Source organism: Culex quinquefasciatus, chromosome 1 (genome assembly GCF_015732765.1).
Source record: "Culex quinquefasciatus strain JHB chromosome 1, VPISU_Cqui_1.0_pri_paternal, whole genome shotgun sequence".
NCBI lineage: Eukaryota > Metazoa > Arthropoda > Insecta > Diptera > Culicidae > Culex > Culex quinquefasciatus.
The window spans coordinates 71,828,651-71,853,201 of NC_051861.1; the positions used below are offsets into that span (position 1 = coordinate 71,828,651).

Sequence of the window (24,551 nt, forward strand, 5' to 3'; positions counted from 1 at the left end):
TTTTCACCGCTTGCTAGGATTTTTTTCTCTTGGTAACCCTCGTTGGTAACCCCGGTCTACAGTTCTGTCACAGCATAGAAGCTGCTCTCGTCGCCATTGCTGGTTGCGTTCGCTCCGCTCCCGTCATTGCCAATGTGGTTGCTTGTGATCGCCTTGGTGGCGTAGATGACCTCTTTGGGATTATCACCACCAGCCGATGATAGGTCGGCAGCTAGTTCTACCGGTGGAGGTGGCGGTGGCAACGGTTCCTCCTCTATCAATTCTGGCGGTGGTGGTGGCAATGGAAGGGACTGGATCTGGGATGTGGTCATGGCGGTGCTCATTGTTGTCACCGGAGGGGGTGGTAGTGGGGAGCTCACAGCTGGAACGATCGTGGCTGGGCCGTTGTGTGCTCCCGATGACGCAGAGTTTTGTGCCATTTTCTTCCTTTGAGCTTCAAGTTCCAGTGCTTCGATCTTTGGTAGCGGAATCGCTTTCAGTGTTGCGAATTTGCTGTTTTGGTCGATGAATTTACGCTTAACGTAAATGTCATCCTTGGGGGCTTGTACCGGCTGTTGGGTGGGCTGCGTCGGAATTTCCGGCAGGGGCGTATTGATGATCGATGGTAGCGGTTTGGTTGTAGTTGGGGGTGTCGAGTTGAATGTGGTTTGGTTCTTTATTGCGTTTGTGTTGTTGCGCATGGTTCCGTAGTGCGTGTTTCCGTTGCTACCATTGTTATGGCTACCGTTGTGATTGTTCGGGATGTTTGGGTTCTTGAGTGTTGAACAAATGTAGATTTGCTTGTCGCGCTCGTTGACAGAGCTGTCGTTGAGACTCGGTATTGCCTGAACCGATTCCAGGGCTTTCTGAGGATTCCTTAGAGGTGGCAACGGTGGCGGAACCTCATCGTTGTAGTGATTTTTTTCGATAATTTTTCTATTCATGGTCATGGTGTGACCTGCGATGGGACCTCCTGGATGTTGGTGATGTCGAGCGTGAGGAGGCATATGTGGATGTTGTTGCTGTTGTTGTTGTTGTTGCTGCTGCTGTTGATGTTGTTGTTGCAGCTGTTGTTGATGTTGCAATTGAAGTTGCAACATTTGCTGTTGCTGCTGGTGACTCAGCGTATGATAGTGTGGTTGTTGCATATTCGGCGGGTGAAATTTTTTATCGTTACAGGCGGCGTAACTTCAGTAAAAGTCATTTGCATCTAGTGTCTTGCAGTGCTTGCTCAGGGTGGCGTATTTGCCGTTGTTCGGTCCGTGCATGTGAGTCGGGCTGTTGTTGTGCGATGGAAGTCGTCCGAGAGTGTGCGTTCCACCGGGCCGCATCATCGTTTGAGCATGGTGATGGTGCAGATGGGCCTGCTGCTGAGGAGTTAACTCGTTCTTCGGGTTACGTCCTGGGTGGGCCAAAGTTTGCGATCCGCTAATGACTGGTGGACTGTGAAAATAAATTAAAAAAATATTTATTAGTTGATCCACAGTACACCTTACCATGACTCAAAATACCCCTTATGATTGTGTGGCAGTGGTCGCGTGTTCATATTCTGGTGATTCTGAGGATGGAGTTGATGGGCTGATACATATGATTGTTCTTCTACTTGAGCGTAGTCGTTCCTATAACAAATGAGGGATTGGCCATGAAATGGATTAAATTAGATGCAAGTTCGAATCTAGAGTCTATATGTAAATATAATTGTATCCTACCTCTTCCGAATATAAATCCACGTGTGCGAATCTACCCACACCATCACGGTGAGCAGGATTGCGGCCATAAAGCTCGCGATCAGCATAAGCACCAGGCCCAGCAGCCCTCCCTCGCAGAGACCACGCGTTGCGTTCAGATAGCTGTAGTGGACCGTCTTGCAATCAACCAGCGCCGTCAGTCCCGTGAGAAGTCTTTCGCACAGCTTAATATCGGCATTCACCGAGCCCAGCTTTGGACCCAGTCCAGCATTCTTGAAGAGTACTGGCCCAATTCTGAAATAAGAATTATAAAAAAATATTAAAAAGCAGATCAAATACCGAACCATGACGTAGCATCTTACTTGGACACAACGCCCATTGCGTTGCGAGCGTTGTTGATGGCATTCTGAGATTCGCGAAGGCGCTGGGTAAACGGATTCGATCGGGAAACGTCACACTGGGTGTAGTAAAGTAGAATATCCGCCGGAAGCTCGTTCGGTGCTTGGTGAACGAGGAAGTCTGCGGGATCGTTACACAGATCGCCGACAGCCACCGAAGTCGAAAGGTATATTCCGGACATGAGCCAGCTTCCGGTTACGGCCAGCAGCCCACAAACGCTAAACAGAATCAGCGCACAGCGTGAGTGACGGGCAACGCCCACCAGCAGCACGGCGCAGAGAACCAGTAAAAGCGCGAGGATAGCGACCGTCCCGGGCCATCGAATCAGCTCCCATTGGTCTCCTTTCTGTAAATAGAGATATTTTCATTTAACCTTCAATCGAACTCACATCCTCCGGATGACTTTGCCGAGCCAGGCAGGATTTGAACCTATCACCGCTTACAAGGAGAAACCAGCCTTACGGTCACGGTAGCTAGAAATAAGGACTTATTTGAATGTTAGGATTTAAAAAAAAATCAAATTGTACGCTCTACAGCATTGCCTTGGCGTTCTCGATAGCGACTCGAAACAAGCGTGGTGATTATTGCATTCGATCGTAATATTACGATCGTAATTTCTCGACTCACGATCGAGATTTCTCGATCATAATATTCGTGGTGATAATTGCATTCGATCGTAATATTTCGATCGTAATTTCTCGACTCACGATCGAGATTTTTCGATCGTAATATTACGATCGTAATTTGTCAATGGTAAGTCGTAATTTGTCGATAGAAGATTGAGATCATTCGATCGTAATTTCTCGATCTACCATCGACAAATTACGACCGACGATCGAGAAAATCTCGATATGGGTTCGAAGCTCGTTTTGAAAACTTTTTTAGTTAATTCATGATTTTCAAAAAAAAAATTTCAAAAATTCAAAAATTTAAAATTTTTTAAAAATAATTTTTTTTTGGAAAATTTGTGAAATTTTTGAAATTTTTGAAATTTTTGAAATTTTTGAAATTTTTAAAATTTATGAAATTTTTGAAATTTTTGAAATTTTTGAAATTTTTGAAATTTTTGAAATTTTTGAAATTTTTGAAATTTTTTGAAAATTTTGAATTTATTTTAATTTTTGAAATTCTTGAAATTTTTAAATTTTTTGAATTTTTTAAAAATTTTAAAATTTTAAATTTTTTTGTAATTTTTGATATTTTTGAAATTTTTGTTTTTTTTTTTTGAAAATCATTAATTAAATAAAAATGTTTTCAATACGAGCTTCGAACCCATATCGAGATTTTCTCGATCGTCGGTCGTAATTTCTCGATGGTAGATCGAGAAATTACGATCGAATGATCTCAAACTACTATCGACAAATTACGACTTACCATCGACAAATTACGACTTACAATTGACAAATTACGATCGTAAAACTACGATCGAGAAATCTCGATCGTGAGTCGAGAAACTACGATCTATGTTTGTTATTTTTTTACAATTTTTACTAGTGGCAAATTTTACTAGAAATATGGAAAATTTTACTAAAAAACTTTTAATTTTAACAATTATGAGCCAACAAAAAAGGAGCGTAATTTTCAGATCAAACTCCTTTTCGTGCGGGGCCACCATTTACTTCCCCATCCACCGGAAGGTGTGATCAGACAAATCTCGTCTCGAAAAATGCCACTGGGACCGTCTGGGATCGAACCCAGTCCAACTGGTGTGAGAGGCAACCACGCTTTCCACTTACACCATCAATAATCAATTTTTACATCCTTAAAATTCAGCCCTGCAATGGAAGGCGAATAGTTTCAATTTAAACCACCTTTTTACTAATAAATAAATCATTGGGAAGCATTAGTGGGTCATTCCACCTGAAGTGTGCAAGAAAAAATGCAAATTTGAAAATTACCATCTCCGATTCTGCTCAAATTTGGCAGAGCTGTTAAGATTATCAAAACATGCAAAAATCCCGAATTTCATCCAAATCGGACCATCCCCTCCATTTTTGTACCCTCCCAAAAAATCGACTTTTTGGCGATTTTTGAGCGAAACCCCTATCTCCAAACGACGATAACTCAGGAACCACAAATCTTAGAGGGTCGGTCTTAGACTCAATTTTGAAGGAAATTGGACGTAGAATCCGTTTCCGCGATCAAAATTTAGATTAAAATATGTTTTCTACTAGTATTGCGCAATTGAAAACTTTAAATGGCCGTATCTCAAAACAGCCCTATTTATTTTTTGAATTTGACCTCACCATCGTATTCCCCGTCCGATTTTAGATAAGAATCACTTATTGACAGAAAGGAATATTTTTCATTCCAGAGATATCGTATTTTAAAGTTTTTAGTTTTTGAGATTACCTACATTAGCTTCATTCGCCGCATATGCTAGAAGCACTCAGAAGCGCTGTTCAATAACTGCTACCTGGTTATTTATTGAATTAAGATTTCATCCCAAATAATCATTAGCAAATAAGGCAAAAATGTAATGTACACCACTGTACTGCCGTTTTACGGCGATATGATGTATACGCCATTTTGGACATTTTCAGTTTTATTGTACAGTCTGATAAAGAATCTTAAAAGCTACCTCCTGACGAAAGAATTTTTCAAAAAACTGCTCTGGGGCCCATTTTATTAAGCAAACAAACAATGATAAAAAACGAAACTATTGGCACTACGCCCCCGGGGCATGGCCTTCCTCTAACGTGGGATTTCTGCTCCAGCGCCTCTGACGAGACAGGAGAAACCGGGACCGACGTTTTACTTCACCATCCGATAGAAGCTCAGTGGATAAGGCGGGAATCGAACCCGCGTCTCATAGCATCATCAGGATCGGCAGCCGAAGCCGCTACCCCTGCGCCACGAGACCCACTCGACAAACAATGATGTATACGCCAATTTTACTCATCATGATGTATGTATACATTGAGAATTGATAGGAGTCAAATTCAATACAGTTTGAATGTTGATATGAGGTTTTGGGACCAAATCAACCCTGGGCAATATTTTATTACATTACTTCGATTTAATTCTTAAGGGGACGTCCATTAGGCATCATCCATAAAGTACGTCACGTTCTGAGGGAAGAAGGGGGTTTTGAGAAAGCGTGACGTTGCGTGTTAAAAGCATAGGGAAATTGTGACAAAGGGGGGTGGAGTAAATTTTGGCTGATTTTAATGTGACGTACTTAATGGATGACACCTTATCCACATTCACGTAGACACTTTTTTGAAAATTCTAGACCCACCAACCTCCCTTGCTGACAATTGTTCATGCAAAAATGTGTTCATGGAGCATAGACAATCGCTAAGGGAGCGTTCTTTTATTACGTAACGCAAAAAATCGGATTTTTAGACCCCCCCTCGTAACAAAATTTCCATACAAATTTAAAAAAAAATTGTATGGAGCGTAACACGGCCTCCGACCCTCCCCCAACTGCGTTACGTAATAAAAGAACGCTCCTAATACCTTCCCCCTTAAAGTATCCACGTGGACAATTCATTACGGGATCCACTCAGCTATCAAAATAGCTGGCACAAAAAATAAAGCCAGCTTTGATCGCTTTGATCGAGCAATGTATACATACATCATTGGGCAGGAAAAGTAGTGATTTTTTATTGCTATTTTTTCGGCCAAATGATGTTTGTGGTTTAAAATCGTAGAGAATAGGAAAAAACAAGAAATTTTGTTGGGGCCACATTTTTATTGTACTTTTTAACAGTTTCTACAGAGCAGACCTCAAATTAGTCATTTTAAATTGAAAAAATGAACAAAAACAGAAAATCGTGTCTACAGCAAAATCACCTCAATGGCGTATACATCATATCGCCGTAAAACGGCAGTGTAGGAAACTGCTGTATACGGCGAATTTGTGTGCTAGCCCACTGTACAATGCAAGAACGACACGCAATACAGGGCAGAATGGAATTCCCGCAGAGCTAGCAGGAAATTGTAATTGATCTTGTAACTTAAGAAAAAGTGTACGATACATTATCGTGTTAAAAATTATGAATTAATATGAATAAAACTCTCGTGAAGCATGATTAAGTAGGAGGATTTCTGGAAAGTATAAAACTGGAAAAAGGTAAGAAAATCACAAGGATTAATCTGATTTATTATCTAGTTGTGTTATTATTCAGTTGTGTTCATTTCGACACCGAACAATAATCTTTTTTTTTTGTTTGTCAATCATTTCGAAATCTTGGAAGACGATACAGCTGCTATCCACATGTATCAGAAGTATATGGTATTGCTTTTGAAATTAAATGTACCAGAATTGAAAAAAATCATCAATTATTCTGATGAAACACATTATAAAAATCGGTTTAATATGATCAATCTTTCAAACCCTAAGGCAGAATTTGGGGTTTTTGCTGAATGGCACTATTTCGCTATCGCACATGGCAAAAGCTCTAGAACCCATGAGAATTATTTCATCTACTACAGCCAGCTCTACATTTGTTCTCGTTTCAAATAAAAGAAGAAATAAAAGAAATAATTTGAGATAGTGGGAAGAAATGAGGAATTAGAAAAAATATGAAAATAATAGAATAATGAGAAATTTTCGAAAATTGTACTGTAAAAACTCTGTAGCATTTGCAAATAAATATAAAAAGTTCAAATTTTACTTATTATGGTTCAATGACACTGAGATCAGGAAAAATAGTGTATTAAAATTACCCAATAAATATTCCTTAAACAAAAATAGATTGTTCAAGGTATTGATTATCTCAAAATCGTATAAAATTGAAAAAATAATTCATCTTACAGAACACCAGGTAGTTATTATTGATCAGCACGACTGAGTGCTTCTAGCAGATGCGGCGAGTGTAGATATTATAGGTAATTTCAAATACTTAAAACTTTAAAATTCGATATCTCTGGAACGAAAAATATTCCTCTCTGTCGATAAATGATTCTTATGTAAAATTGGACGGGGAATACGATGGTGAGGTCAAATTTAAAAAATAAATAGGGCTGTTTTGAGATACGGCCATTTAAAGTTTTCAATTGCGCAATACAGGTAGAAAACATATTTTAATCTAAATTTTGATCGCGGAAATGGATTCTACGTCCAATTTCCTTCAAAATTGAGTCTAAGACCGACCCTCTAAGATTTGTGGTTCCTGAGTTATCGTCGTTTGAAGTTAGGGGTTTCGCTCAAAAATCGCCAAAAAGTCGATTTTTTGAGAGGGTACAAAAATGGAGGGGGTGGTCCGATTTGGATGAAATTCGGGATTTTTGCATGTTTTGATAATCTTAACAGCTCTGCCAAATTTGAGCAGAATCGGAGATGGTAATTTTCAAATGGTGTTCCGCTTCAGGTGGAATGACCCTAGTGCTTCCAAGTACAGTCATCCCACATATTCGGAACACCCACAAATTCGGAACACTTTTGTGGTAATTTGCCAATAGGATGCAAAAAGCAACTTTTCTGCCGTCCCTGTTATTTTTAGGACCTTTATTTGGACATTCTCTTGCTATTTCACTAGTAAAAATAGTACTTTTTGAACAAAAAAACCTCATTTCAAGACTAATTTATCCAGAACAGCAAAACACTGTCTCCAAATTTCCTGTTCCATGATTGTGGGATGTTATTGTGCCTCCCACAATTGTGGAACACCTGAATTTAATTGATATTTTCACAAAAAAAAGTTATCTGACTATGTTTAAAACATCACTAAGCTTGAGTTTTATTGGTTTCAGAGTGTGAAGTCTTTTTTTTGTAAAAATATGTACCCCTGGAGAGAAAAAGTTTGTTTCCATCGTAAGAAAAAAGTGTTCCGAATTTGTGGATTTCAAGGGTCAATGTTTTCTTGATATAAAACGTAAAAATGTACATCAATCGAAAGATCGCAAGAAAAGCTTTCACATGAAGGTAAAAGCAAATCATTCGTGGTGATTATTGCATTCGATCGTAATATTTCGATCGTAATTTCTCGACTCACGATCGAGATTTTTCGATCGTAATATTACGATCGTAATTTGTCAATGGTAAGTCGTAATTTGTCGATAGTAGATTGAGATCATTCGATCGTAATTTCTCGATCTACCATCGACAAATTACGACCGACGATCGAGAAAATCTCGATATGGGTTCGAAGCTCGTTTTGAAAACTTTTTTATTTAATTAATAATTAAAAAAAAAACTCAAATTTCAAAAATTTCAAAATTTCAAAATTTCAAAATTTCAAAATTTCAAAATTTCAAAATTTCAAAATTTCAAAATTTCAAAATTTCAAAATTTCAAAATTTCAAAATTTCAAAATTTCAAAATTTCAAATTTTGAAATTGTTTAAATTTTCTGATTTTTCATGTAAAAAAATTAAACTTAATTTTTTTAAAAATTTTAAAAATTTTGAAATTTTTATAATTTTTAAAGTTTTTGAAATTTGTGAAATTTTTAATTTTTTTTTTAATTTTTGGAATTTTCTTATTTTTTCATATTAAAAAATTGAACTTAGATTTTTTTTAAATATTTTGTTTGAATAAAAAAATATTCAAAAAAACGGTATTACAAATTCCGATCGTAATTTCTCGATCCACGATCGAGATTTCTCAACATTCAAATTACGATCGTAATTTGTCGATGGTAAGTCATAATTTGTCGATGGTAAGTCGTAATCTTACTATCGAGAAACCTCGATCGTGAGTCGAGAAATTACGATCGTAATATTACGATCTAATGCAATAATCACCACGATTATGTTCAATTATCGATTTTCTATGATTTGTTGAGCATTGGCAGATCTGTAAACTGTTCCGAATATGAGGGATGACTGTACATTAAGTTTGAATTGCTTATTTCATTACATAAAATTATAAAGCTTAATTTTATAAGAAGATAATGATTTTCCATGCACAAAAGATTTGAAATTGATTTTTAAAGCTAATTTTGAAAAGTTTTTTGAAAGTCAAAATATGTTTTAGTGTCCAATCGGTGATGTATAAAAAAAGTTGACATCCAAAGATAAAGACCAAGCGGAAAGTTCTCCCGTGAAGAAACCAGAGGAAAGTACTATTAGGCGAGAGTATAGACCTCTCGCGCTTACATCAACAACAAATCGTGTTCATTCATTCATTGAAACAGTTCATCCCATTGAGTGACTTATATCGATAAACGACCGCCATTTAGTCACCGTACTATGGTGGCCGATACGGCAAAGGTTCGGTTCGGCAAGCCAAAGTTCTTGGGTTCGAGTCTCGATATCGACAGTTTTTGGAAAATGAACCCATGTGTAAAGTACTATCGGTAATTTCGGGATTTATCCTCTGCGTCCGTTCACAATACCATTTAACTACCTAACCGTGCCCTTTATCCTTTCGTATACATACCAATGCCCAGTTCTGGGTGTAGTTCCAACCACTAGTGTTTTCCTTTTATCTACAAGGACTTTGTCGCCCTTGGCTCCTATGTGCATGAAAGTTATATTCCAAATAACTTTATATTTTTGGTTAAAAAAAGTTAAAACTCAATAAATATGCCAAAAAAAAACACTTTCAATTCATGTTTTGAAAGATTTTCATAGAATTTGAAAAGTCTGGCCGAGTGGATCAATCAGGCTCACAATCCAGAGGTCACTGGTTCGAATCCCACGGCGGGCGCTCTAAAAATTCCTTGTGTAAATATGGGTATTCGGCGCCGTCGCTCCGTGCCATAGGGGAGATGGGGGTAAGACGGCCATCCTAAGGGAGAAGTCTCATAAAATTTACACAACAGATTATTTTGATCTCAAATTACGTACATATTGTTCTACTACTAGTCCATTATAGAAATTACATAAATTAGTTGGTCTAAAAACCAATTTTCAATACTTTTCAGCAATTTTAAAAAAATAATTGAAATCGTATATATATGAAATACGCGGGGTAAGACGGCCACCCATGTGGGGTAAGACGGCCAATGCTATAAATTAACTTAATAACTTTGCTAAATCCACCCAAACACCTACAAGGTTGGTTCAACAGACTTCTCTGAACATCGTAACTATTTTGGTTGAAAAAAACCAGGTTTCAAATGTGAAGAAATATGCTGTTTAAAAAATTTCATATTTTGGCTCAGTGAATTTCATATTATTGCGACCACATTTTATGAAAAACTATGAATTTTTACTACAAAACAAACACAATTTGATACAAAAAAATAGTTTGTGTATTTCGATTAGAATAAGTAAATCAAAATTATGTAAACAATATTAAATTAGCGATTTTTATGAAAAATTTGATAGGATTTCATACTATTCAATGAGTTTTGCTATATCACAGTAAAGAATGTTGTCGAAACGGTAGTTAACAGCATTTTGATTAAAAATGGATAGTTTTATTGAAAATGCTTTTCCTTTATCTACAAATATGTCTTAGTAGTCAAAAACCGTCAAAAATATAACCTAATATCAAATAAAATCTAAAAATTACGGGTGGCCGTCTTACCCCGGAAGAGGTGGCCGTCTTGCCCCAAATAAATTATTTTTTAAACATTTTTTGTAAACAGTTCATCGAATTTTTTGAACTTTTTCGAGGGACATAATCTAGGGAAAACTTCAATTTAACATGAAAAAATATTTGAAGACAGAAAAACATATTGTTATTTAACAAAAATGCTTAAGTTGTAATTCATGAAAATTACATCCAGTTTCAAGTTCAAAAATTATTTTTTTTTATTTTGAGCTATTTTTATACTATTTTAAACAATATTTCTGGCAAAGGTGACTCCACATGCATTATTTAGCATGAGGAACAGTATTGCTGAACATTTTAGTAATATTCATTAGTATACTTATTAAAACAGTGGGGTGGCCGTCTTACCCTGCCTGGCCGTCTTACCCCAGCTCCCTACTTTCATACACTTAGGGTGGCGAAGTTCTTGTAGATAAAAAGGAAGACACTAGTGGTTGGTACTAGCAATGGTGGCCGACAGCTATAATGTCAACTTCGTTTTGAAAAGTCTAATGAAGAAAACTAAAAGTGTCTCATTGTTAACCATGAGCTGAAAGAAGTGAGGGAACAATGAGACAGCCCTGGATTCTTAATTTTGGTCAAACGTAATAAAAGGACATTGTAGCCCAACTCATTCCCTATGGAAGGTCGAATAAATTCTGATGAAATGTTAGTTTTGGTGTTAATGGCAGCCTACGAGCGAAAAGGTAATTTTTGTCCATTTGTCCAGCTTTTCCCAATCTTGCTAAATATATAGCTGGTTCTAGTGAAACTGAACTGCTAGACAGCGAAAATTAGCCCAAGTTTTTCGCAGCTAATCGAGTAGAAACTTGCAATAGAGGCCACAAAAGACCTGGGGGTCGTTAAAGTGGATGGATTGATTTTTTTGATAGTTTTAGTTTTTATTACTTGTTCGATCATATTTGACCGCGAGACAGATTAGCGAATCGTTCTACATGCTGAAAATATAGAGATTTTTTTTAGTCTGCGATCAGCAGAGAAGCGAGTCAGACGTGCGTCCCTCACAAACCAAAAGAGTGTTAAAAAGTGCAAAAAATGCCTCACGGCAAGAAAAAGAGGCGGTCCTCACCAGCAGGATCGGCAGATTTTAAGAAGCTAAAGAATGCCGAAGCGCTACCTGTAAAGCCAGGCAGTTTGAGCAAGGACGCTCAAAATTGTCTGAAACCAATTCGCTACCCTCCCTGTGGACGTGAGCGAGAAGGAAGGATTTGAACGACGTGAAAAGTTGCCACCCATTTTTGTGAAAACATCGTCATCGAAATCGGTGCGAAAGTGGCTGACCGGGTTTATCAAATCTGGTGCTTTACGAACTTCCATTCGCTTGTGTGCTGATGAACTCAAAATTCTGCTACCTGGCAGGAAGGATTACAACTACGTTCGGGATTTCCTGAACAACACAAAGATTGAATACTACAGCCATGACGATCCAGGTAAACGCCCCATTAAACAGGTCCTCCGAGGCCTGTACGACATGGATGTGAGTGTGCTGAAAGAAGAGCTCAAAACTCTGAAGTTGAACGTGATCGAAGTCTTCAAGATGACGAGACACAACAAGGACATCAAGTATCGTGATCAACTGTATCTGGTTCATTTCGAGAAAGGATCGACAACGCCGTCTGAGCTGAAAGCAGTTCGGGCAATTTTCAACATCATCGTGACTTGGGAGCGTTATCGTCCAGTGCACCGTGACGTGACACAGTGTTCGAACTGTTTGCTGTTTGGACATGGTGGAAGGAACTGTTTCATCAAGAGTCGTTGTGCAACCTGCGGAGGTGAGCACAAAACTCAAGCTTGCGAAACAATCAACGAGAACATTGAAGCCAAATGCTTCAATTGCGGCGGCGACCATTCGACCAAGAATCGAAGCTGCCCAAAACGTGCTGAGTTTGTAAAAATTCGGCAGCAAGCGACGACGAGGCACCAACCAAATCGTCGCAAAACACCACCAACTTTCACGGACGTGGATTTTCCTGCTTTGGCGTCACCTGGAGCGGGATCTGTTCGAGTGGTTCCAAATCTGCAGCCATTGCCGTTGAATCAGCGGCAAAAAGTTGCAGAGTATACAACACCTCCTGGCTTCAGTCAGCAACCGAGGAAAAAACCAACCAGCATCAACGGATGAAGGCAGCAGTGACCTGTTTTCACCACAAGAACTTCTGAACATTTTCATCGAGATGACAACAACACTGCGTGGTTGCAAAACTCGTGCGGAACAAGTAAGAACGCTTGGAGGATTTATTTTAAAATACAGTTCGTAGTTTACTCGTTTTAATGATTTTGAATATTTCAATGAATTTACTTTTTAGTTTTAAGTTAGGATTAGTTGTTAAAGTTATTTTTTTTCTTTTTTACCAAAATGTATTCGATTCAATGCAAAAATGTAAAAAAAATTGAAGTAAATAAATGAATGTGAACAGTTAATAAGAAAACGAAAAATATAACAAAGATGAAGAGCATGTACACGGAGAAAAAAGAGTTCCCAAAATCGTGAACAAGCGTTCATGAAAATGGGAACCTCGAACAAAGTGTTCAAATCCCATGGTACGATTTTGAAAAAAGTACCATGAAAAATGAACACTTTGTTCGTGGTTCCCATTTTCATGAACGCTTGTTCACGATTTTAGGAACTCATTTTTCTCCGTGTAGCCATACCACTTAGAATGTAAATGAAATGTAATTATTATAAGAAAGTTCAATAAAGACCTATATAATTTCAAAAAATTAGAGATTTTTTTTTGCTTGTTCTAGCTAACTAAGTTATTTTGATTTAATGATGAATCCCTTTTCTGTGTACATGTTTCTACTTACCGCTAAAAAGTCCGTTATGACCAACCCGGACAGCGGGCGCCGTATGTCGTTGGCGGCATTCTTCGCGATGGTCACGTTGCCTTTCGTCACCGCGAGTGCCTGTTGCAGCTGAGACAGAGCCGTCTGATTGTTTGTCTTGCTGTCGAAGATGTCCTCCAGCTCGGTAAGCTGCTGCTGTATCTTCATGGTTAGTGTATTCTCCAGGATGTACGTTTGATTGCGCACCGACGAAACGACATTGTCCACCTTTCGGCCGGCCTGCAGAACATCCAACAGCCCGTTGTGTAGATCATCGTTTCCGTACAGGCCCAACCCGATGGCGGCACAGCACAATACCTAATATTTTTAATAAGAATTAATAATTCAAGACTTTACAAAGTGCGAAGCCGGAGTACTAACGGTCACGATGGAGAGGGTGACTTTGAGGCTGGTAATGGAATGGGCAGGCCTTGGTTTGCGGTCACAGCATCGTGTCAGGAGGTACAGGAGCAACCCGAACAGTGACACTATTAACAGCGCGGCCGGTATCGATCCTAGGATTCCCAGACTCTATACGGAGAGAAAGAATGAGAGTGAGTGTGAGAGAAAGAGAGTTAATGGTGAAAAGAAAGTATTGATAACGAAAAGAGGAAAGAAAAAACATTCAATTGGACGGTGTACGATGCACATTCGATGAATGAGCGTTCCTTGTTCGCACGCATACACTCATGCGCGTCATTGGTGCTGTATCCTTTGTAGGGTGGCAATTCTTTCAACATTTATGAATCTTTGAACATTTATTCATGGAAACGTACCTCAAAACAAACCTATAAAATCAAACGCAAAAAATACAAAAAGTACCCAATGACCGATTCTTAGCAAAGCTACACCAAAATGTCACTTTTTTCAATTTTCAATGTGATTTTTTATATAAAAAATTTCATTTTAATTATGATCTAATAATTGCAATGTGCTTTAAATGCGTTTTCTTATATGAAATGCCAAAAATACTGACCAAATAAGGTCTGCAAGTCATTGAATGGGAGAGGAGTTTTTTCATAAATCTGCTCCTTTCGTTGTCCCGCCACGAAAAGAAATGGCTGGCAAAAACTCAAATCTCAACCAAATCTTTCAGTTCAAGGAGCAAAAGATTCGTTTTTCAATTTGTGATAATGTGTAGAAGAGATTTTTTTGGTGTGCCTTTTAAAATTCCAGTTTTACGATGTTGTCCCGTCACGCTACTTTTTCATTTCAGGAGAAGCACAGGTATAATATTGTTCATTATGCATGTCATTTCTATGTTGGAAAATCAATTATCTTTTCAAATATGTAATAACATTGGGTGGTTTCTTTTTTAATTGTGCCACTACAGCCAAAACGCTGAAAAAAACTTGGGAATTTTTTGAAAAGGAGCCAAAGAATTGGTCCAATGTGTTTTTTACATTTCTAATATGATATTGACCCGTTAGGTGTCACCCTGATTCTTCTGTGAACATCGTAGTACGTAGCGCCGCATAGTTACAACATAATGCAATACCCACCAAAATCAAGCTGCTGCTGCTGCTGTGTAATGGTATCTATTTTGCGATATAAATAGACACAACGAAGGTGCAGTTATAGTAGTGGTTTGCATAAGCAAGCGCTCGCTTCAACTGCTGGAGAAGATTTATTTGATTGAATAGCATAAAGTCAATCCGAAAATTCTCTCATTACATGTTACTTTTTTCTGGTGCTGGCATCATTCTGTACTTTCTGTGCATCTGGCCATAGACAGTCTGGCAGCTTGGTCGGTTTCAGCGCAAAAAGAAACGACAGAAAGGTTTCTGGTATCTCATTGAATTGCACTCAAGTGGTGCACAGATGTGCAGATGGCTATCATATACTCGTGTATGCTGGATGTCCCAGTAAGAAGATTCTGGCTTGTATTATGTCATAACGTTGTTTCTCACTGAAAGGAATCAAAACATATTTAAAACGTTCATTCAATTACTTGTTTAATCTTGTTCTACAAATTGTTAAAGATTGTTGATAAATCCGTTTGACAAGCAGTTTTATTTTATGAATGAATTTAGGTGTAATAACCCAGTAAACCTGTAGTAACCCACGGAAGGACTTTGTTGTCAGGATTTTTTTGGAAAACAAGCGTTGACTAATTCTGAGAAACCGGAGTCGGAATCGTTAAATCTTCGGAGTCAGGTTGGAATCGCAAAATCTCCAGAAGCAGAAATCAAATTTTCAAAAACCGGAATCAGATCCGATGAAAATGCTAATGCACTGATCCAATTTATTTTTTTCTAAGGTAAAACCATCCATCATTTAATGGAAAATTGATCATCAGTTTAAAAAAATACGCTGTATTTTATTCAATTTAACCAATCAAATTTCAAGTACGGCTTCCATTATTGTTATAATTTTTCGATCGAAGATATAAATGTTGAATCCTTGACATTTGTTTTAATTATTAGGGTAGTATTATACTACCTTAGACTTTTTGATTCTTTTTGTTAACGATTTGTTAAATATTCATTGTAAAGTGAGATGACCATGACCACGACCATGAGAGATGATGATGATGTCATGTCAAACATAGCCACCCAGTTTTGTAAAAAGTCATGGGTGTTGTGCTTTAGTTTTTGCCTGCCTTTAGTTTTTGCGTGCTTATTTCCAAAGAATATTTTTTCTAAATCAATTTAGAGAAATGCAATAGTTGTTTAGGCAACAAGGTGCAAAAAGATGTTAGCCCGAGTCATACATTTATCCAACGAGGCTCTGCTTCCGAAGCTTTCATCGCCTGAGTTGTACACTGGACACTTTTTATGTCGCACTGCTTGTTAAAATAAGATAAGACCACATAGCAGTAATTTTCGTTTGTTCAACAGGTTAAGGATTCGGTTCTATTTCCATTCAATTTGTTGATCCTCACCACACAAATATTTTTTTTTGAAATACATGCTTGCGCATTTCTTAACATTCCAACGCCCAAGGCTGGTAACTTCAACTTAATGGTTCTCGGACATAACTCAACTAATCAAGATGATTCTTCTTTCCAGTGATTTGTTAGGATGTCTAGATGATTCTAGAACTTTGCAGAACTTAATTTGATTAAATCTGTAACTTTTGCGATCAAAAAAATTCGCCAAAAATTCCGCGGAGGCAGTCGTTTTTGAAATGGTGGAACGATGTTTTCGGTCGCAGAAATAACAGATTTGTTCAAATCAAGTTCTGCTAAATTTTAAGGTTCATCTAGACATTCTAACAAATCACTGGAAACAAGAATCGTCCCGATTGGTTGAGTAATGCCCGAGAACTAGCGAGTTGAAGTTACCGTTCCACCTTTTTTGGAAGGCTTGGGCGTCCCTGTAAGTTGGACATGCGTTGGGCGCTCCAGTGCTAATAAACTCTTTTCCACCTGATACCTGATAAAAAGACATTTAGGAGTTTATATGCCAACATCAGGATCCGATGGAAACACATTGTTCTTCCTTGATACATTTGAAAACAGTGCTGAAAAGTTTTATTCTCAGCAAAAATTTTTGGTAAGAAAAAGTAAATCGTGTCGTCTATTCCGAAGGACAGGAATGAAAATTACATGCGATGAAGCAATATTTTCATTGTTATGAAGATTGCTGCTACTGCCCCTGTTCGCATAATGTTCCACATGCAATTTCATCACTTTTGAGTTATTGATGAAGTTTGGTTTAAAATCGTGCGCTCTTTCAGTTCTTTGTTTGAGAAATCAGCAGGAAATCCATTTTTTTCGCGAAAACTTAACACCTATCGTATGGGAAACTTCAATTGCGTTTTTCTCAACTTGCTGTTTTTGCATATGGGATATTTATGCGAACATGGACAGTGCAGGTTGAGGTTATAAATTACACAAATTAAAGGAAATTAAAAAGGTGGAAGCAGAAAAAGGCAAAAAGTGTTACCTTTTCCCGTGATTTCACATGTTGAATTCTTTTTTAACAGTTAAACATGAATGAATTCAGACACCAAATTGACATATTTGCACCAAGGCTCACATGGCTCACAAGGCTCACCTTAATATCATGCAACTCATCGTTGCACAGAGGAAAAAAACCTTAAAAATTCCAAAAAACAAGGCTTTGCGCAAACCACCGCACTCAACAAGCGCACTGCACGGAACGATGGCCGGAGTAGAGGCCAGCAGAAGATACGCAGAAGAACTTTTTGTTTTGAACTAAGTTTGCATTCTGAATATGCAAGGAAAGTTTTTAGTTCAAATACAAATTTCGATTTATGGAATTGATGTACATATTTCAAAGGACTGAATTTGATTATTGCCACCCCTTTTGTACTGGATCTGCCCAACAATATTATGTTGGGCCAATATGTACCTCCAGGTAGACCTCGTTCGATGGTCGGAACGTGTTGTTGATCCGATGAAACGTGATATTGTAATGAGGTAGCGCGTGCAACAGCTTGGCGATCAGCGGCACCTTGTACTGATCGTCATCCTCGGGATATCCCATGATCGGTGGTGTTGAGCCTTGCATGATGGTTGATGGTCAACAAACTCCCGGAACAACCCGCACGCACGCACCAACACTAAACAACACTCGTCCCTCCCCGTCGTGGGTGATTCAACCTCTTCACACTCACACGCACACACGCGTGCGTTCACACCGCGATTATTATCCTCCTGTGTCCTGTGCGGGGTGAATTATGCAAACTGCGAATAAGTATGACACATTTTAACTTTTTTCTTCTTTTTCGTCTCCCTCCTGGAATCGAAGTTGGCCGTGTCTCGATGGTGTTGCAATCTTTTTTCCGATCATCGATGGCAGGAACAACTCTCGAGAAGAACAACGACGACGTCTCGTTGGGGGAGTGGGTGGCCAGGTCTTGCCACAGAGGATCCGGATCAGAGCCGAGACGCGGCACGGCTGCCTGTCGGAGGAGGACGTGGTGGAAGGGGTAGAAATCTCATCTATTCCAGGAGAGGAGCAGCGCCCACTTGATTTAAGCCATCTTTCACTTGAGATTTTTTCTTGCCTGCCCACGGGGGCCACTCACATGTCAACGCAATGAAAATGCCCTCCAGAATGGTCCTTCCCGGGCACTAATTAAGCCCCGCACTTCATCGTTCCGACACTCGGTACACGCTCACACACTTTTTGCGCTATTAATTACCGCTTCCGAAGTGGGCTGAAGCGCTAAAATTTCCACTTTTCCACAAAGAGGCTCACAAAAGTGAGTTGGAAGATAACATATTTTTCTGTGGTCTGTTCGTTCTTCTCTCGGGCACACCCTTGTTTTCGTTCTTGGTCCTGGCAGCATACTATGCTCTGAACTCTGCCTGGCTGTTGAGGGGAATTGCTTGCACAAAAGTGTGAGCCACGAGCGAGTGATGAACATTGAGAATGTAGCATAAAAAGAGAGAGGGAGAGCGAATGGGTGAGCAGCCGGGAAAATCGGGAAAAGTCGGAGAGTATTTGCTATCCGCAAGAGAGCGAAAGCGGATTTATGCTCGCACCCTGCACTGCGGGAGAATGTTGGGGAAATTGCCGGCCATGATTTTATTGTTGATTCTGATGTGTACGGTAGGGTGACTTTAATTTACAATAATAGAAAATAGTGCATGAAAATTCAATCTTTGATAAAAGCTATATTAATATAACTCTAAAATTTAACGTTTCACAGCAAACCATTTAGCGTGTAAAAGGCATGAGTAATGAATATGTTTTGCATAATGTTATAAACATTATTTTTCATTATTTTTTGAAAACGCTTACATTTGCTGAACCTACTTCATCGAAATGTTAAGCTCATATTGGCATTACTTTTTAATTCATCAGTGACGAATGAACCCCCTTTTGGTTCACTTTAGTCACTTTAATTGTGCGGAAACATAATACCACCTTCATGGATAAAAATGCGTTTATTCATCTTCTACTTGTATTATAATAATAATTTTATTAATAAGATGCTTCTTTATAATAAGCAATTTAATCACACCGATTTTTCAAATCCCCAAACTAGTTTTAACTTTGCACCTCACTTTTCTTCACAATTAATTATATGGAACACTGACACGCCGCCGCAATGGTCACCGTCCGGAAGCGCCAAAAATCCCGCAACGTTTCCGGCAACAACGTAGCGTGGTGATCCTGCTCGTTGGAGTCCTCCTCGCTGCGCCTTGTTAGCACTCGGACCTTGTACGGGATTTCCTTGCAGCGGGATCCACGCCAGCACTTACGGCTGTTGATGTTCCGGTTTTGGCAGATGGCGTTTACGATGTAGCGCGGAAAGTGCGTGTAGCCAAGATCGAGCAGTTCGTACTACAGTTAAATGAGTACAAAAAAACTTTAAATTACTTTGACGAAATTCAAGTTTATCAACAAACCTTCGTTTGACACGCGCATGATGATGGATACTGGGCGTACAAATCGGACGACATGTCCCGTCCCTTTTCGCTGCGTTTATCCATTTGGTTCTCGTCAGATTCCGCGCTGGTATCAACACCGTTGTCTTCGCCTCTCGGTTCCGGATGCAGTTCTTCCAGTATATGTCCCTGATTGAAACCACCTGCCCACTCGTATTTGTGGTTTCGATCCGCTGGTGGGAAGCAGTTGATGGACGGTCCACTGGACAGCTTCTGGTTGCCATAGTCCGATGAAAGGAAGATGTTTTCAAAAAGTGGTGTTGCACCGTACTTTAGCTTGCCCTGTGTTTGGCACGTAACTAGCACCGTAGCGCATATTGAAATTATCTAAACACAAAGGAACTCGTATTAATCCTTTTGCAAAAGGTTTCTGGAGAACAACCTTCTTACCGTTAGTCTCATCCTTAATAAACTGGCTGAAATTCATGTGTGGTCGGTTATTTTTATACTGATACAGGGAGTCAACCCGTATCCATTGGTTACTAATGGATTTCAAAGATGAGACAAGTAATTGACATATCTTACATGATGGCTTTGAAATAACGTTGAAGCGAAAAACAATGTGCACTGTTATGATTCTTTAATAAAATTACTGCGAAACAGGGACATCACTATTGTGCATTTTTATATTTTTTCAAACTTGAAAAATCAAATATTTCTCGCATTTATTATTGAACATGTTTCCTAGGTGCCATAGAATATTTCTTCATAAATCGTATTGAAAATAACAACAATAAAGCATCTTATATACACTCAGATCGTTGATTCATCAACATCTCGTCAGCTGTGTGCTATCTTGTGACATAGACCATTTTGGTCGAAAATGAGTTATTGATGACGTTTTGCTATACTTTTAACAAACACTACAAGATGCTTTAACCCGATTTTGGAAACTCGCTTCCGTTTCCCGGATATCGCAATACACACTTGTGACATAGACCAATTTATCATCAAAATGATTGTGCACACTTGTGACACGTCATACATGTTGTTGGAAAATTGGGAATTTTTTTCTTGTTTTTCAAAAATTAATGTACACACATACTTTCTAAAGGCAATGCAACCTTTTGTTAATGAAAATATACTGATTAAGTCGATAAAACCATTGATTTGAGAACTCTGTGCACACCTGTGACACGTAGTACAATTTTACTTTCGGAGCACACTTGTGCCACGTGCTTTTCAGATTTTTGTTTACATTATTTACTGTATCTTTTAACTGGTGTAACCAAATTAGTTGAAACTTGGAGCGTTTGTAAAGCGATAGTATACGAACCGATTGCTTCAAAAAATTTGGCTCTAGCATTCATAGTTTTAAAATTATTTACCAACAAACTTTAAAAATCAACTTTCTCGAAAAGTACTAAATAGTCGTTGTCACAAGATAGCACACAAATGACGATCTAGTCTCAACTAGTCTCATATAAGGTTGGTCTTGTGCTTTAAAAAGATTTTTTGTTGTAAATAATATGCTTCAAGAGGTTGTTGTCATCTCCTTCCAAAATTTTTGAAATAATGAACCATCTCTGCGAAAAGGGGCGGTGTTATGTCGGAATCAACAATTTCCCCTCGAATAATTTTCCTCTTTAACAGCTTTATTTTTTGGCGTTACCAAAGGTCGATGGACAAATTGTTCCAAATTGTATCAAGTATCAGGTGCGTTCAAATCGCATAGAATTATGCCGACCACCATGCGTCTCCATTTATGCACGAGGATTTCCTACGTGCTCCTCAAGTGTTACAGTTTTACATAGCCAGATGAAATTGAGTTGAAACGCCAAAACATATGATATCGGTCGCGCGAGGTGTCGTCCAGGGCTGGGGCAAAGCCGCCAACCTGGGAGGCGAAAGGCCGTTTGTTCGTCCGTGCGATGTCTGTACTCACAGCTAATACCCTTCGGCGCGGTTGGGAATCCATACAAATGGTGTACGGATGCTATGGTGTCCAACCTGGTGATTGCCCAGCGAAAATCGTCAGTCCTGTCCAGCCCGCCGTAAGCATGAAACGCAAACAACGCAGATACAGGTTAGTCGAAAGTTTGAGGATTTTACGTAATACGTGGTCAATATTGATTCCGTTTTTCGTGTAGGACTACGTTCAACTCGTTGCAACTGCAGGAACTCGAGCGGGCCTTCCAGAGGACACATTATCCGGATGTATTTTTCCGCGAGGAGCTAGCCGTTAGAATTGAGCTGACTGAAGCACGAGTTCAGGTGTGGTTCCAAAATCGTCGCGCAAAATGGAGGAAAATGAAAAAGGTTCTTCGCGGGAAGATGGGGAACCTAGTGACTGCGGTGCAGCGATGATGACCAGCGGGGGTTGGGGAAGTAATAGTTCGGGAGTTTTGCGGAATCCCGTTGAAGAAGTTGGTATGGGCGTAGGTGGTTACGACAGCATTGGACAGAACATGAACTTGGGCAGTATGTCGCTCAACCTGCAGGAGAATACTTCCCAAGGTGCGGGATTTGATCCAGAGGGAAAGTTGTCCCTGGGGCAGATGTCACCGGGACGATTATCGCCGAATTTGTTCCTAAATCTAAACTTTGACCACATCAACCCGGTGGACGGACGGGGTGGAAACTTGACCTTTGAGTGGAACAGCTTCCCGACGGTCAGCTCAAGTGGAAAGCCAACTTCAACGTTTCCGAGTACGCTTACCGACATAAATGGGATTATGTGCAACGCTACGAGTATAGGCTCAACCATGACATCATCAGCAGGAAGTGCTGGTCCGTCAACGTCCGCTTCCGTGAACACCAACAGTGGGCTGCATTATCTCAACATCAACAGTCTGATAAACTCGTCGCCCCCATCGTCCACATCAGTGTATGACGACGAAATGAAGTTCTTGAACGTAGATCAGTTTAACATAGATAACTTCAAAGCGAATCGCTGTTCAACCTGGACCAGACTCTTTAGCGCCCAGTGAACACCCAATGATACAAACCAACGGGAGTGGACTACCGTTGCACCAGTATACACAGCAACATTCCCGCTTCGATGCCGACGAGAAAGCACACCTTAGCTTAGATCTACACAACTTCAATCTTAATGATAGCAACGATGCCAACGACCACCATCACAACGAGTCGTCGTGCAAAACGGACAAGTCTTCCTCGGAACTGCTGGACCTGGAAAAGCCACCCATCAACATCAACATCAACGTGGATAGTTTGGACCACCTGGATGACGACAAGTACTGAGGAAAAACTTTTCAAGATGGCCGCCAAAATAGCGGTGGCAAAGTGCCAATGAAAAGTTCAGTTCTCCGGTGTCAACAACTTAGTTGATCTGTCGTGGTTATACATTTATTTCAAGCGAACAACCTAAAACCTGTTTGGATAATTGTGGTGTACAGTGTTACCTAAATAAGCTAGTCAGCCCCTCAACTATAAGCAATAGAGAATGCAATTAAATCTAGTCAAATTGAGCAAAAGCCGACACTACGTTAATGAAAAAATATATAATACTAAATAGTTACCAAAATGCCAAAATGCCTTCAGAAAACCGTTAAACCATTCTGTTGACTAGGAGAAACCAAAAAAGACAATGAAGAAAAAAACGTTATATCGATCGGGCTTTCCCAGTGTTCAATCAATCAATGAGTACAGTGGAACCTCCTATATCTTGAATAGCCGAGTAGAGTAGAGTACAATTTATGTTTTGTTTTAGTTGAGAATAAAGTTCGAAGAAATAAAGAACAATAAGCTGCCTTTTTGAACGAAAGTACAAACGGGGAGGAGGTGGAGGTGTCCCAACCGAGTGTATGTATGTGTGTGTGTGTGTGGGCCGTGAATGGCTTCCGCTGCCTGGCTTTGCACATGTCCCGTTCCGTTGCCAACACGAAAAGGAGCCGCTGACACGAGACGAAGAAAAAAATCACTCGCTCTCACTGTAATGCGTGTGCCACAACTGTGATGGCAAAATGGGATCCAACAGCGTGGTGTTAATTTCACAGGTGAAATTGAATTGTGCTTTAGCTTGTACTAGTTGTGGCATTGATTCTGTGCAATATTTTTGATACCAATACAACCGGAATACTCACATTTTTGTGCTTATAAGTTAACCCTCTCAGATACGAATTTGATCAAATCAAAATAATTTCAGCAAATTATTGGGAGCACCAAACGGAAAATTACCAAACATCAAACGAGCTTAAAACACCATGCGTCTCCAGGAAAGCATTGGGAAGTGACAATTTTCATGGAGAAGCATGATATTTAGAATGTTTCACTGCCGTTCTATGCATAACTGTCCGATGTTCAAAAAAATGCAACTCGAGTCGACACGTATTTTCCTTTCACCCAACTTAACAGTTTATCAATCAGATTTGGATTCTATTATATAAGGGTAATAATTGACAAGGAACGATTCTATACAGGGATGGAATATTCGCAAAAAAAAACACGCTTGCGAAATTTCTTCGCCCGCGGAAGAGAGAGGAAGCGAAACACGCAAAAGAAAACCTCTCCCAAACTTCTACTGTTGAAGTTTTTTTGTGAATTTCCTTGCGCCACTTAAAATTAATTACTTCGTTTTCTCTACCAACTCACACGAACCCCGACCCCTGTCCGAAGGCTTGATTGTTGAGGCAATTGCAAACCTCTTTTACACCTCAGCTTCCATCCACCCGGGATTCGAACTGACGACCTTTGGATTGTTAGTCCAACTGCCTACCAGCGACTCCACCGAGGCAGGACTCAGGGAGACGACTCCTACACCTGGATTGAGCTAACGACCTAACCTTCTAGGTTAGACCGGGGCCAACATTTACTTCCCCGTCCGACGGAAGGCGTGGTTAGACAAATCTCGTCTCGGGAAATGCCACCGGGACCGTCTG

General features: G+C 39.4%; 3 protein-coding genes across 4 annotated transcripts; 1 reads left to right on the top strand and 2 right to left on the bottom strand.

The window, feature by feature from the left end:
- Nucleotides 1-1,134: 1,134 nt before the first annotated feature.
- On the bottom strand, nucleotides 1,135-18,635 carry LOC6034472 (protein tweety). 2 transcript variants are annotated; one of them, XM_038260055.1, is made up of 7 exons: nucleotides 17,663-18,633; nucleotides 13,725-13,874; nucleotides 13,326-13,661; nucleotides 2,030-2,412; nucleotides 1,689-1,961; nucleotides 1,491-1,598; nucleotides 1,135-1,422 (listed from the first exon to the last, which is right to left on the bottom strand). In XM_038260055.1, exons 1-7 carry the CDS (start codon nucleotides 17,819-17,821, stop codon nucleotides 1,170-1,172), a joined length of 1,662 nt encoding a protein of 553 aa, XP_038115983.1. In that variant the 5' UTR covers nucleotides 17,822-18,633; the 3' UTR covers nucleotides 1,135-1,169. The 2 variants fall into 2 exon arrangements, with proteins under 2 accessions (XP_038115983.1, XP_038115988.1); XM_038260060.1 differs by lacking the exon at nucleotides 1,491-1,598 and having other exon boundaries at nucleotides 17,663-18,635.
- A 574-nt stretch (nucleotides 18,636-19,209) lies between these two features.
- Nucleotides 19,210-20,226, bottom strand: LOC6034474. The gene is made up of 3 exons (XM_001844732.2): nucleotides 20,101-20,226; nucleotides 19,672-20,037; nucleotides 19,210-19,606 (listed from the first exon to the last, which is right to left on the bottom strand). The coding sequence occupies exons 1-3, from the start codon at nucleotides 20,110-20,112 to the stop codon at nucleotides 19,343-19,345; spliced, it is 642 nt and encodes a 213-aa protein (XP_001844784.1). The 5' UTR covers nucleotides 20,113-20,226; the 3' UTR covers nucleotides 19,210-19,342.
- Nucleotides 20,227-21,623: 1,397 nt separating this feature from the next.
- On the top strand, nucleotides 21,624-23,415 carry LOC6034475 (paired box protein Pax-7). Its single transcript, XM_038265076.1, is given in 4 exon segments — nucleotides 21,624-21,736; nucleotides 21,801-22,014; nucleotides 22,017-22,631; nucleotides 22,663-23,415. Coding segments are annotated over 4 exon segments (1,107 nt in total). The 5' UTR covers nucleotides 21,624-21,710; the 3' UTR covers nucleotides 22,915-23,415.
- Nucleotides 23,416-24,551: the final 1,136 nt, after the last annotated feature.

Excerpts from the sequence above, each read along its gene's own strand:
- LOC6034474 (XM_001844732.2), bottom strand. Across the intron at positions 19,607-19,671 it reads CATGCGCGTGTCAAACGAAG|TACGAACTGCTCGATCTTGG; the intron begins GTTTGTTGATAA and ends ATTTAACTGTAG.
- LOC6034472 (XM_038260055.1), bottom strand. The coding sequence starts at position 17,821 with ATGCAAGGCTCAACACCACCGATCATGGGATATCCCGAGGATGACGAT. Across the intron at positions 13,662-13,724 it reads TCACCCTCTCCATCGTGACC|GTATTGTGCTGTGCCGCCAT; the intron begins GTTAGTACTCCG and ends TAAAAATATTAG. Across the intron at positions 1,962-2,029 it reads GCAATGGGCGTTGTGTCCAA|AATTGGGCCAGTACTCTTCA; the intron begins GTAAGATGCTAC and ends TTCTTATTTCAG.